Consider the following 13,295-nt stretch of genomic DNA (forward strand, 5'->3'; position numbering starts at 1 on the left):
GGATTTAAATATTTTATTGTTGGTGTTTTTGTTTTTATTGCTGTTGCTGCTTCAGATGTTGTACGTATGTAGCTGCTGGTGTAGTAGTTGTTGTCATTGTATATTAAATGTTAAATGTTCCCGTTCGTTGGTGATTTATAGCTAAAACGTCAGATATGACAATCTCTTATTTTTATGTTGTATGACTACATAAATATTATTTTTCATATCAGCGAAAAATACACAAAACACAAGAGGGAACCAGAACTTCATAATCCACATCAACATCTTCATCATAGCACAAACAATTTAGTTAGTTATACTAAGATCCCAAGAAAACCACCAACAATAATCACTAAAAAACAGACACACACAACCATGCACTCACTCCCTTTCTCTCATGCAGTAAACATTCTCTATTCTGCTGTTAGTCTAGCGTAACGTATGTATGGAAATGTATGCATCATCATCTACATATGTATGTAGGTATGTGTGTAATACTAGAAATCTAGTGATAACGGTAAACTTTTATTTTCATTAGACGCCAATACGACGATCATAGTGAATGTGATGATGATAATAATGATCATGATGATGATGTTGGGGAGAAAGAAAGAATCGAATACCACAACTATTAGATGCTGCTAAAGGCTGGATAGTTGGTCCAAATAAATGCCAGACGGACTAGTTAATAATGTTAAGTTGTTGTTGTTTGTTAAAGTCGATTTAATTTTTATTATTGCTGTTGTTGTTTTCGTTGTTGGAGAAATCAAAATTGTAGACACTACAATGAGTGGATGATCTATGTGATCACAAATCTAATAAAACATTGTTCATTTGACATTTTTAGTTGTTGTTTGTTGTTATTGTTCTCAGTTTTTATTAAAATATTTATAGCTGCTACTGGTTGGTACATGTGTTTTTCGATGATGTTTTGTGTAATTTCTTCCTATCAAATTTTAGTATTTTGTTTTTGCCTTTGTTTCCTAAACAACTAAATAAAATATGTTTATTTGTGCGTTTTATTATTTATGGAGTCTCAACAAATTTCGGAAAATGTTGTTCGTCAGTGATGTGATGTGGCGGTTTTATAATTTATTGGATTGCATTTTATTATACCCTCCCACTTACTAGCTGGATTTCATGTTCCAACAAACATTCATACATTCATTCATTCTCCTACATATCTACATACATATTTATTTATTTATGTATGTTTTCATACAATCTACAACAGATGTATTTATGTTTAACACAATCAATAAGAATGAAATATTTAATATTTTGCTTTACGAAATGAACTGTTATTTTTGACAATTTATTATAATAAATAAAGCGTAAACGTTTCTGTGAATTAATAAATTCAACTCAAATTTGTGTTTCAATAAACTACATAAATTATACTTACTCGCAATACTAAAGGCAAAAGCATTTGATATTCTTTATTTGCGTTTTATATAAAATTTATATCAAAATATGTAGATTGAATTTATGTGGAAATGTGTGGAATAATGGCTTTGTATAAGTTGGATTTAGAATTCTCCAAAAAAAACTTTGACAACAAAGGCAATACCTTTGATAAATATTTTTGCTATTAAGTTTGAAATTAACTCAATATTTATTTAGAATTACTACATCATTATATTGAGATTGATTCGAAAATAAACGATTTTTACAAAAAAAATCAAGATTGGCTAATGTTACCCTTGAAATAAATACCCCCTCATATCGAATACCGTTACAGTTAAAATATCGTTACCGAAATAACTGGAATTTACCATTACCGAAATAATCGAAAATACCGTTACCGAAACAACTGTAATTATTGTTTCGTTACCGAAATACTTGTTAATAATATTCTATAAAAAATAGTAAATTATAAAAATAGTTAATTGAGTTTTTCTAATGGAGATCTACTGAAGTTAAAATGAATTTAATATAATTCTCCAGATTAGTTAATTTCTTTATAATTTTTGTAAATTTTTTTAATAACAAAAGTCAGTATGATATTGTCGTTTCCATAAAAATACCGTTACCGAACAGCAACCACCGTTATGTTTACAATATCGTAACCTTAAGAACACAAAATACCGTTACCGCTAAAATTCATTAACGTTTCGAATTAAACACAAAACAAACTATAAAAAATCTAAAATTTGGTTTAAAATCTTTATTTTGTCGATCTGCAAAATCTATGAATTAAAAAAAATGCGGGATTTACAATAGATGACGTATCCTTTGTTTTTTATAACTTATCTGTCATTTAGTTGTTGAACATTATACTGTAAACGACTATTCCTTCGAAAATGTCGAAAGCGTCATATGCTAGAAGTTTTGCTTTACTTAATTAATTTGAAAAAAATTGCATCTAAAGCACACTGATTGCTCACCAAAGCTTATGGTGAATCGGTTTCAATGTGGTGATTTGGAAACGGAAGTCAAAGATTGGCCAGCCAAAAAAGTTTGAAGACCAATGATTGGAGGCATTACTCTATGAGATTGTTATCAAACTCAACAACAGCTTGCAAAAATCATTGGGAACAGCGCAAGCAGCAGGATTCATCCAAAAGCAAGGAAATTGGGTACCATACGAATTGAAGTTGAGAGATAATGCTTGAACGCTATAAAAGAAAATAAGTTTTACACCGAATCATTGCTTACGATGAAAAATTAATCCATTACAATAAACCGAAGCGTAAGAGATCGTATGTGAAGCCCGGCCAAGCAGCCGAATCGACACCAAAGCCAAATATCCATGACGATAAGGTAATTCTCTCTATTTGATGGGAGCAAAAGGGTCCTATCTAACCTGTATGGAACGCAAGTCATTCGTTTGAAGCGAGCATTGACCGAAAAACGACCAGACATGAAACTGTAATATTCCATAATGACAATAATCGGCCACATGTTGCAATACATGTTAAAAACTATTTAGAATGAAGTGGTTGGGAAATTTTGCCTCAACCGCTTTATAGTCCAGACCGAGCCCCGTCCGACTACTATTTGTTTCGATCGTCGTAGTACGTTCTCTCTGGGCTACGCTTCACTTTGTAACTGAGTATCCGATATTGGCTTGATTCGTTTTTGGCCTCAAAAGATGAACAGTTCTTTTGGTTCGGAATTCATATGTTGCCAGAAAGATGGGAAAAGGTCATAGAATAAATTTATATTGTACAAAATAAAAACTAAAAATTTGAAAAAATCCCGTATTTTTAAGTTTACACACAATATGAACCTAAATCTTCCTAGCAACTTTTGTGAGGATCGGTCCATAATTGGCCCAAAACCCAATATTAACCCTATATCGTAAAAATATTTTAGTGTCACATATTGATGGAGGGTATACACAGTCGAATTTAACACTCTTACTTGTTAATATCTAATTTCAAACAAAATATCATAATAAACACTAAAATCACAAACAACTGAAATTTCGATTTTTTAAAAAAGTCTTCAATTTCACAAAAAAAAACAAAAATTTTAAAAATCCTTAATTTCACAAACAATCAATCTTAAATTCCTCGAAAATCACTTATTCAAAAAAAAAAAACATTCACAAAAAAAAAATCAAATGTCTCAAATTAACGCTAATTCAACTATTCATTCATAAAAATCGCTAGTTTGAAAAAAATCATTAAAAAAAAAGTAAATTTTACAAAAATTTTATTTCACCCCAAAAAATCACTTATGTATGTATTTTACAAACATCTCACAAAATCATTAATTTCATACAATTTGTTCTCCATTAATTTTTAATTTGTTTGTTTCACAAAGCAAAAATAAACTGCATTTAACCCTTTTACAGCAATTAAAACCAACAATAAGTGTTTCAAAATGACCCTTTATCTAAGTGTGACATTATAAACATTCCTATCTATTATTACAAACTTTATGTTAATTATGATTATTATTTTACATTTATGCACAACAACTTGGAATAAATGCTAAATAGTTTTTTTTTATTACAAACACAAAAATGTATCTATTCCATCTAAATCAAATTGAAAATAAGTTTTTTTAAAAAAAAAAACAAAATAACACACACTAAACATGAACAAGTCGTTTTGTTTCGTTAATTTTCCCCATATCACCGATGAAAAACTATAAACAAATTATCGCATACATTAAATGTTTAACCCTTTACAAAGCGGTGCCTTATTTGTCATACAGACATGTAAAAATAAATAATAAAAAAAACTACAACCAAACGAATGCTCATACTCTTGATTTGGCTTCCCTCCCTACAAAATATTATTAACCAAAGCCGCTGAAATAGAATTTAAAGTGAAATAAATAAAACAAAAATGAAGCAAAAAAAAAAAAAATACAAAGTACAAGGAAATTCAATTGAAAAATTTGTTTTAATTACTGTTGGGTAAAAGCAGCAAGAATATTATTTAGAAGTGTTTTGATTTATTTGTTGTAAAGGCTTTGCATGTCATGTTCCAGAGTTCCAACGATGCAACGGATACGACTACATACATATGTAAGTAAATATGTATGTGAATAGGCAGAGCTTGCTGGCTGGCAATTGCCACCAGAGCGTTATAGCGTACCGTATTCTTATGTTTGTGAATGTTGATGCCACAATAGCTTCAGTGGTAGCAGTAAAAGAAGCAGCAAACTGCCTTAAAACCAAGAAAAAGAAAAGTAGAAAGAACTGCAAGTGCTGTTAATGTCAACTAATGTTTCAGTCTAGTAGTTCCAGAGCTAGAGAAGTTGCCTTTTTGGTTGCTGGAGAAACAGTTAAAGACATTTTATAAAGGGCAGAAAACACAGTGCCAACATAAATCTCCCAACAAATAATGTTTTTGATGTATAAACTCTTACTGTAGTTTCTCTAACATTCGTCAAATGTCTTAAACTTTCTCTTCTCTAGATGGAGGAGGGAACTTTACTTATTTGAATTTAGTGTATTTATTCAAAGTATTGGCCACTGTTAGCTATGACCATTTCTGGCAACATACGGATTCCGAGAAAAAAGTACTGTTCAGGCCACGAACGAATCAAGCCCATTTCGGATACTCTGTTCCAAAGTGAAGTGTATCCCAGAGAGAGTGTACTTCATCGATGGAAACAAATAGTAGGTCTGGACTATAAGGCGGGTGAAGCAAAACTTCCCAACCACTTCATTCTAAATCATTGGTAGGCGTTCATATTTTTCAGATTACGATGATTTTCGTCAATTTACACGTACACAACCCGAATGTAAACAATATAGACTAAAAATACTAATATTTCAATCAGTTGCTTGATGTTGTTGCTGATATTTTATTGTTTACCCAAATTTAATGCCACACAAATTTAATGCCTCTATTTGCGTACCAAAATGTAAAAATGTATTCCAACATGTGGCCTAGCGTCATGATGGAATATTACGGTTTAATGTCTGCCCGCATATTCGGTCAATGCACGTTCGGTACAGGTTTCCTGTGATGGTCTGGTCAGATTTCAGTAACTCATAATTGATAGGACCCTTTTGCTTCCACCAAATACAGATCATTACCTTAGCGCCATGAATATTTGGCTTTGGTGTCAATTCGTCTGGTTGGCCGGGCTTCAAATATGATCTCTTACGCTTCGGCTAATGATTGGGTGCAAAAATTATTTTCTTTTTTATCTTTCAAGCATCTTTTCGGACATGCGAAATCGTCATTCAAGGTCTTTCAGCTTCAATTCGTATGGTACCTAATTTCCATGCTTTTGCATGAATCCTGCTGCTCGAAAACAGTTGGAAATGGGCGATCTTTGTTACAAAATAACCACTTCTGAACCGCACAAACCATCTGGGTTTTTTCGGACAATTCTCGCTTCAAACGAATCAATTGCGTTCGATACAGGTTCCCTGTGTTGATATGGACCTTGGCGCCATGGATATTTGGCTTTGGTGTCGATTCGGGCTTCACATACGATCACTTACTCTTCGGGTTTTTGTAGTGGATCCATTTTTCATAGCAAGTAATGTTTCGGAGCAAATATTATTTTCTTTTATTGCTTCAAGCATCATTTCGGGCTTTAAAATTCTCTTTCAAGCTCCCTCGGCTTCAATTCGTATGGTTCCCTATTTTCCTGCTTTTGGATGAATCCTGTTGCTTGCAAACGTTTTGAAATTGCTGCTAGAACACATTCACCATTGACTTTGGTAAGCAATCGGTGTGCTTCAGCGACACTTTTTTTTTAAATTAAAGAAGTAAAGCAAAACTTCCAGCATATGACGCTTTGTTTTCGATCTTTGTTGTTTACACTAAAATGTTCAATAACTAAGTGAGAATAATTGACTGATATTTACCTTTCAAAATGACATATGACAACAACCGTGATCGTAAATCCCGCATCGTGAATCCCGCATTGATGATTTATGCATTGGCGATTTAACAAAAAACACAAAACATTCTTGTAAATAAACAATTCTTCTTTTGGTTTTCATATTCAAATAAAAGTACTGGTCCTTCGGATCTTTATGACATGAGATTGTTTTTGCTTTTACGAGAGATATCTGCAGTACTTCCTTTTCAATATTGTTCTTTTCCACTTTGGCTACTCAAAATGTTTGCATTTGTCTTGGTTTTACAATATTCGTTTAATTAACTATCAAAAAGGTCCTTCGAATTATTATTTTTATATAAAAATAGTCTCTTTGCGATTAATAGTTTTTGTGGTTTAAAGGGAGCTACTTAGCGAAGTCTAAATTGAAAGTTGTTGTTCTTAAGAATGAAATTCTGTAATTCTAATTTTGGTCCTTCGAACCTAATGCAATGATGAGTATTCAAGATGTAGGCCAAAATATGTCAACAAAACGAGATAGCTGTGTTTTTTTTTGTTGCTACCGATAGTGTTTTTTTAATAGTTTTCCCTGTTATAACAGGGACTGTGTCCCCTATCGGTTCATGAATTCTTTGGTCCTTCGAAACTTGCAAGAAAAATAATTTTTAAATGTTTTTAAATAATTAGTTTTTATTGCACAGAATAGACATTTCTGGTTTTTTTGAAGAATCTTAGGAACTGTTAAAAAGATTAAGAGAATTTATTGTGCTGGTGCCCTTATTTATATTTCCCTTACTGTCTGCTTTTAGTAGCCACAGACACAACATCACCCAGAGTTGGTGTTTTAAAAAAACATTTATTTTATTTTCATATAGTTTTTTTTTTACATCCAAACAGTTTTATGGCTAAAACTGCTGTGTGTATTTTGACCAGGTTTTATAGCTACGAAATTCTCAGCGTTTATTTCAGATATTCTTTACTTGAACACATGATTCTTCCTTCTGTTGATCATCTTCAGCTGGGCTGGTGCTGCTTCTGCAGCGGTTTGTTTAAGTTTTTGTTTTACGTACGTTACGGTCTGCTTAACTTGCCGCCAAAAACTCAAACGTTATTGAAAATGAATATAAAAACAAAATAAAAACAAACCGCCGACTACGAAGACAAACGAACAGACAGTCAGACAGACAGATGGACGGACGGACGGATGAATGAAAGGTAGGAAGGAAGGACGCAGTGTAAGCTTAAACTACTGCTGACTATTTTTACTACTGCTACAGCAACTACTACTACTGCTGCTCGTACTATCTACCACCACCACTCGTAAAACTTCTAGTAACTGCATAAATATTTCATTTGCGTGTTTAGAAATCATTTTATAGTCACTGTCTTAGCATGTAGCCTTAAGGTTTATCAGCGATTCATCAGTTGTTGTTCTTTTGTTTTTTTTTAAAAATTTTTTTTTGTAAGAACCGAAAGTATTCCAAGCTACAATGACGAGTGAGTACACATGGATTGTTGGCTGGCTGGCTGACTGGTGTGTAATGTAATGGAAGCACCTACCAGTGAAAACAAACCGAACAAAAAAACAAAACACACAAAAAAACTGCATAATAAAAGCTTAAATTTTTTGCATTTCCAAGAGGTTTTGTTTTATTTATTATTTTTTTTTTTATATAAAACAAGATCCGTTTCAAACAGTTTTATACTAAGACGACGACGAGTAGAGCACACAATTCTTAACAGACCTGAAGAAGAAACTCCAACAACAAGACAAGTGAGCTCAACTCGAATATTGTAAAAAAAAAAATCTAAATAAACCTAAACTTAAACGTCATCGTCATTTCATTACATTTTACATTCATTCCCTGATTGTTGAGGACGGTCTTCATATTCATAGCAAACCGTCCGTCCGTCCGTCTTCTTTGCATGGCAGATTTTTATTGTTGAAATTTTTGTAGATTCTTTTTTTATTTTTTTGAAGTTTTTCATTTCAGGGAGGTTGTTAGAAGGTGTTTCTTAGAAACACTATTGCCTCACATGTTTAAATGTGCACAAAATGTACAGATTGTTATATTTTTATATAAATAGTATTTGTTTTTTAGGTTTTTTTTTTGTTATTAAAATTACAAGTAATGCTCACCTATAATAATCGCTTTTGCAGTAAATATTACCGTCGCGCGAATAACATGATGATTCCCGGTCGAGGGGTTGTCGACATGCATAACATTGAAGACAGCTAGCGTGCCACCGTTTATCCACAGCAGAGAGGTAGAAACGATCCTATAAAAAATACACAAAAACAAACACAAAACGATATAAACAAAATAATTGTGAAACATGTAAAAACCATAAACCGTTATTGTTATAATATTTAGGTATGAATTCTAAGAAAATAAAGGTTTAAATATTAAGGGTATTCAAGGCATATTATTTAAGGTTTTTACTTAAATATTTATTTATTTCAATTAAACATAATTAGGATTTCAACATACTCTTTTCTTCTTATTTTGCCCAAACCTCATATAGATCCCATTTTCATACTTTTTACAGCAATCGAAAATTAAACACAATCCTCTGTTTTGTAATGTTTAACATGCAAAAGGGTCCTTCGAATCTTTAGTTTGAAATACGAAGATTCATGTTGTAATCTTTGTATGGTTTTTATTATTTCCTGTATTCAATAAAAATTACACAATATCATATAATTAAAGGATCTTTCTTTTGCATTTAATATTCAAATAAAAGTTTTGGTCCTTCGGATCTTAAAGGGATACTGACGGTCTATTTTCTTAATACATAACTTGTTTCAGGTATTTCATCTTGTGGCCGAGTGTTGTTATGATGGAATATTAAGGTTTAATGTCTGGCCGCATATTCTGAGCGTTCGTTTCAAACGAATCAGTTTGGTACAGTCTGGTCAGATTTCAGCAGCTCATAATAGATAGGACCTTTTTGCTCTCACCATAGCGCCATTGATATTTGGTGTCGATTCGGGATATTGTAATGGATCCAATGTTCATCGTAAGTAATTATTCGGTGCAAAACTGATTTTCTTTTATAGCATTCAAACATCATTTCGAACATGCAAAATCGGCTTTCAAGGTCTCTCGGCTTCAATTCGTATGGTAATCAATTTCCCTGCTGCTCGCAAGCTCTTGTTGTATTTGACAACAATCTGCATAGAATAACGCTTCCAATTCGGAGTCTTCAAAATTTTTGGCTGACCTAGGCGATATTTCTCTTCGTGTCAAAATAACTATGTACTTCTGAATCTCACAAATCATTTCTAACGCGTTGAAACCGATGGAATACATTCACCATAAGCGTATTTTCTTTTTTTAAATTAAAGAAGTAAAGCAAAACTTCCCGCATATAACGATTCGTTGGTACAAAATTCGACATTTTCAGGAAAGTAGTTTTAAATTGACAAATTAATAAAAATAATGCATACACTATACAGCTACACGACTACAAATACCGTTGGCAGCAAACGTCGCCCTGTAGTTAGCTACTTAATTATAATGAAAACGACAGCAACATGTTGACAGCACTAGATACATAGTAGGGATGCCAATCTCGATCCCGAAAATCCCGGGATTTTTCGGGATCGGGATTTCCCGAATCCCGGGATTTGTGAAAAAGAATCCCGGGATATTATGAGACAAAATACTTAGAAAGCTAAATTTCAGCATATTTATAATACTAATCTCGCTTCAAATCCAAACGCAGCCAGATTTTTTCATTTGAATCAGGGATTTGCATTGACAGGCTTTTACACAATTTACACTTTTACGAAATTTATGTTCAAGTTATTTTCTGAAGGGGACTAGGGGCAAATGTAGCCCGATTTCCGCAGTACTCTACAGCATAATTTCAGAGTACTTACAACTTATTTTGTGCAAAATTTTATAAGGATTGCCGCATAATCAAGATATTTATGACTGCTCAAACAGTACTCCGTGGGACAATTGTATGGAGCTAGGGGAAATCATTGACCATTTTATTTTAATTTAATGCATTAGTTTTTGATTTGTTATATTTTTACTTATATATATATGAAATTAATAGTTTTTATTGTTGAATTTGATGTTTTTGACGTTTAACTAAAATCCCGAAGTCCCGAAAAATCCCGGGATCCCGGGATTTACATTTCTAAAATCCCGAATCCCGGGATTTGTAAAACCCAGTCCCGTTTTTCATCCCTAATACATAGGGTAACATAGAGACGAGACGTAATTGTCAAAAACCTAAGTCTGTTGTCAAAAACCTAACTCTTGCAACAACAAAATACATGCTAGTCAATGTATTTTGTTTTTGTATCAGGCATATTATTTGTTGTATTTTTGTTTGACAAATCGGAGTGTCTCGTCTCTATATATAATTCTCTATGACTAGATAGGTTCATTTTCGCCTACGAAAATTTATATTAGCTTAAGTTTCGTTTTCTTATAAACGTATGTTTTCAATTTTGATAGATTATGGTCAGTAGTCTGCTGTAGTCTATGTGTTTAAAGCATGGCATCATTAAGAAATGACTAGTGGAAGGAAACATATTAAAAAACCTGTAGAGATGAATACAACTTCAATATTTCTAATTTAAATTAAAAATTCGAAGGTCCTATATGTTAAATGCCAAACGTTTTAAAATGATTTGAGAACAACCAATAGCGTATCCAATATAAATGTTAATTTTAGCTATGCGTTTTATTAAAGATTACTTATTTCACAAAACACAGAGAAAACATGCATTTCTTAGAATAGTTATTTTATTTTAGTCCAATTTGAATACTTCTACTTATGACTTCTGCTCTTTTAACAAGAAACCAAAGGCAGAATTACAAATTGAAAAGTCATACAATGTTTTCCTATATACATACTTTCCCTTAACAAAAGTTAAGGAACTTTATGTTTATTGGCCATTTATTAATTTCAAATATAGTCCTTCTAATATTTAATTTTTGTAAAAATGCGATAGACTTCATTTTAAATTTTTGTTGAAACTTTCACTTCAATTCATTACATTTTTGTTGGTCCTTCGAAACTTCGAAATTAGGACATTAGGCGAAGGTTGTTTTTAAGATAAAAGATTGGTCCTTCGAAACTTGAAGTGAATAGCTGAAGTGTTATATTAAATGGCCTAAAAGCCAAATTGTATTTTAGAATTTTTTGTCGACAACAAATATTGAGCTTAGGAAATATAGTAATACAACTTATTTACCACACCTTTATGAATACCCTTAATATTCACTCATTGCCACACTACTCACCTGTATTAAACGCCCACAACCCGCACAGGGTGGACTACAATTTGGTTTTGTTTCAGTCGCAGATTCTGGACTACTGGGCGGTCCATATGGTTCCGTTTTAAATGATATACCCGAATTTGTTTCATCATTATCACCATCCGGACACTCGGTTTGATTACGATTGATGGCATATTTTATGGAAGATTCATCAAATGTTGCCTGTTCCGCAGTTTCATAACTAAAATTGCAAGAACTTTAATGGGATGTTGCATCAAAATCACAAATGTAACAGAAACAGAATTTATAACACAAAAAAATTGAGGGAAAATCCAAGTTTAGTTACCTTCTAAATGCCACACTATATGCTGCCGCCGCTGCACCAAATGGTTTTGTACTGTGCTCACAGATATCGGGACACGTTGAGCAGGATCGAAATAAAAATTGATTACTATGATTACTATTACTACTGCTATTTGCACCTGCAGCACTGCCACAATGTGCGCTCCCTTGATGTGCTACAGGTGGTGTTGGACTTTTTTCCCTTGCACCTGGCCCAAGAAATCTTGCGCTCTGCTGCTGTTTTTATAAGAAAAAAAAATAAATAAAAAAACAAAAAACGGATAAAGATTAAAGTTACATTAAATTTGAGGAGATTTATTTATAGTTTTAAATAATTAAGCTTAATATTTAAGTTATTTCAAGTACCAGCAAAAGGGGAGAAAATATAATTTTCTTTAAAACAAAAATTCATATAATATTTTCAATATTCCAGCTAAAGAAAAGAATATTATTTGAATATTTCCTTTTATTTTTAAGGTTAATTAGTGCCAAACAAAAAAAAGTAAATTTGACTTGATGTGGCAGTTGACACTTTTCAACAGTCAGACTTTTTCTTTTTTCATGACAAAATCAAAGGATATTTTTATAAAAATAAACAGAATTTAAGCAAGTTTAAATATTCTTAACATGAATCGAAAAGAAATCATATAGTTTTTTAATTCTCGTGCCTAAATGCGAGACGTTTCTGTATAAAAAAAATGTATTTTTTTACACTGTAATTTGGGGATTTCTGTCTGCTGTTGTTTGTGTCTTTAATAAATCTAAAAATACATAATTTATTTTAAAATCCATACAATTTTCATTCGTGTAGATGTCAACGGACAAATACAACTGTCTAATTAAAAATTTCTTTACAAAACAAATCAAAAAAATAAAGATTTCTTCTTGTTTATTAAAATTTAATAAAAATACATGTTTGATTTGATATTCTTTTTTCATTTTAGTTTTTGTGTACTTGTTAGTTTTATTTTAAATAAAAACTGAGAATTTTGAAATAAAAATCAAGCTGTTGCTTCTTCTTCTTTTTGTTTTTTGAATAAAAGATTATTTTGAAATCTGTTTAGAGAATTCTCTTGTGTAATGTATTATTGTAGCAAGAGCAGTAAGATGTGCTGCTTCGTGATGCATTCATCATCATAATTTTCATTTTCGTAATACTACATGCATGCATTTTAAAATATTGATAAAATATTGTGAGTCCGTCCGTTTGTCAATATTTTTGTTTAGTTATTCTAGGGTTACAAATGTTATCATTTGGCAGTCAGTCAGTCATGAATCGTTTATTCTCTGTTGTGTTTGATGCATTCGGAAATCTTTTTAAAACTGATAGTAATTGTTTTGAAAAGTCAATTTCATTTTGTTGTGGGGTTTGCAGCATTATTTGAAAAAAACATAGTAAACCTAGGAGAATTAAAAAAATATTGCTGAGTTCAGATTAAAAACTAGTGCTACAGAAATTACGATTGT

The 13,295-nt window shown here is 31.9% G+C and overlaps 1 protein-coding gene across 6 annotated transcripts in view; it reads right to left on the bottom strand.

The window, feature by feature from the left end:
* The window catches only part of ap (apterous), a 55,583-nt gene that overhangs the window by 38,331 nt on the left and 3,957 nt on the right, over window positions 1–13,295 (bottom strand). For 2 of the 6 annotated variants that reach the window (XM_065513190.1, XM_065513189.1), the window contains exons 2-4: window positions 11,833–12,065; window positions 11,511–11,727; window positions 8,384–8,523 (exon numbers count right to left, since the gene is read on the bottom strand). In XM_065513190.1, the coding sequence (XP_065369262.1) occupies window positions 8,384–8,523; window positions 11,511–11,727; window positions 11,833–12,065 (590 nt within the window). Of the gene's footprint in view, window positions 1–8,383; window positions 8,524–11,510; window positions 11,743–11,832; window positions 12,066–13,295 lie in introns of all 6 variants that reach the window. The other 4 variants (XM_065513188.1, XM_065513186.1, XM_065513191.1 and 1 more) reach the window with 3 other exon arrangements.

This window comes from Calliphora vicina, chromosome 5 (genome assembly GCF_958450345.1).
Source record: "Calliphora vicina chromosome 5, idCalVici1.1, whole genome shotgun sequence".
In the NCBI taxonomy this organism is placed as follows: Eukaryota; Metazoa; Arthropoda; class Insecta; order Diptera; family Calliphoridae; genus Calliphora; species Calliphora vicina.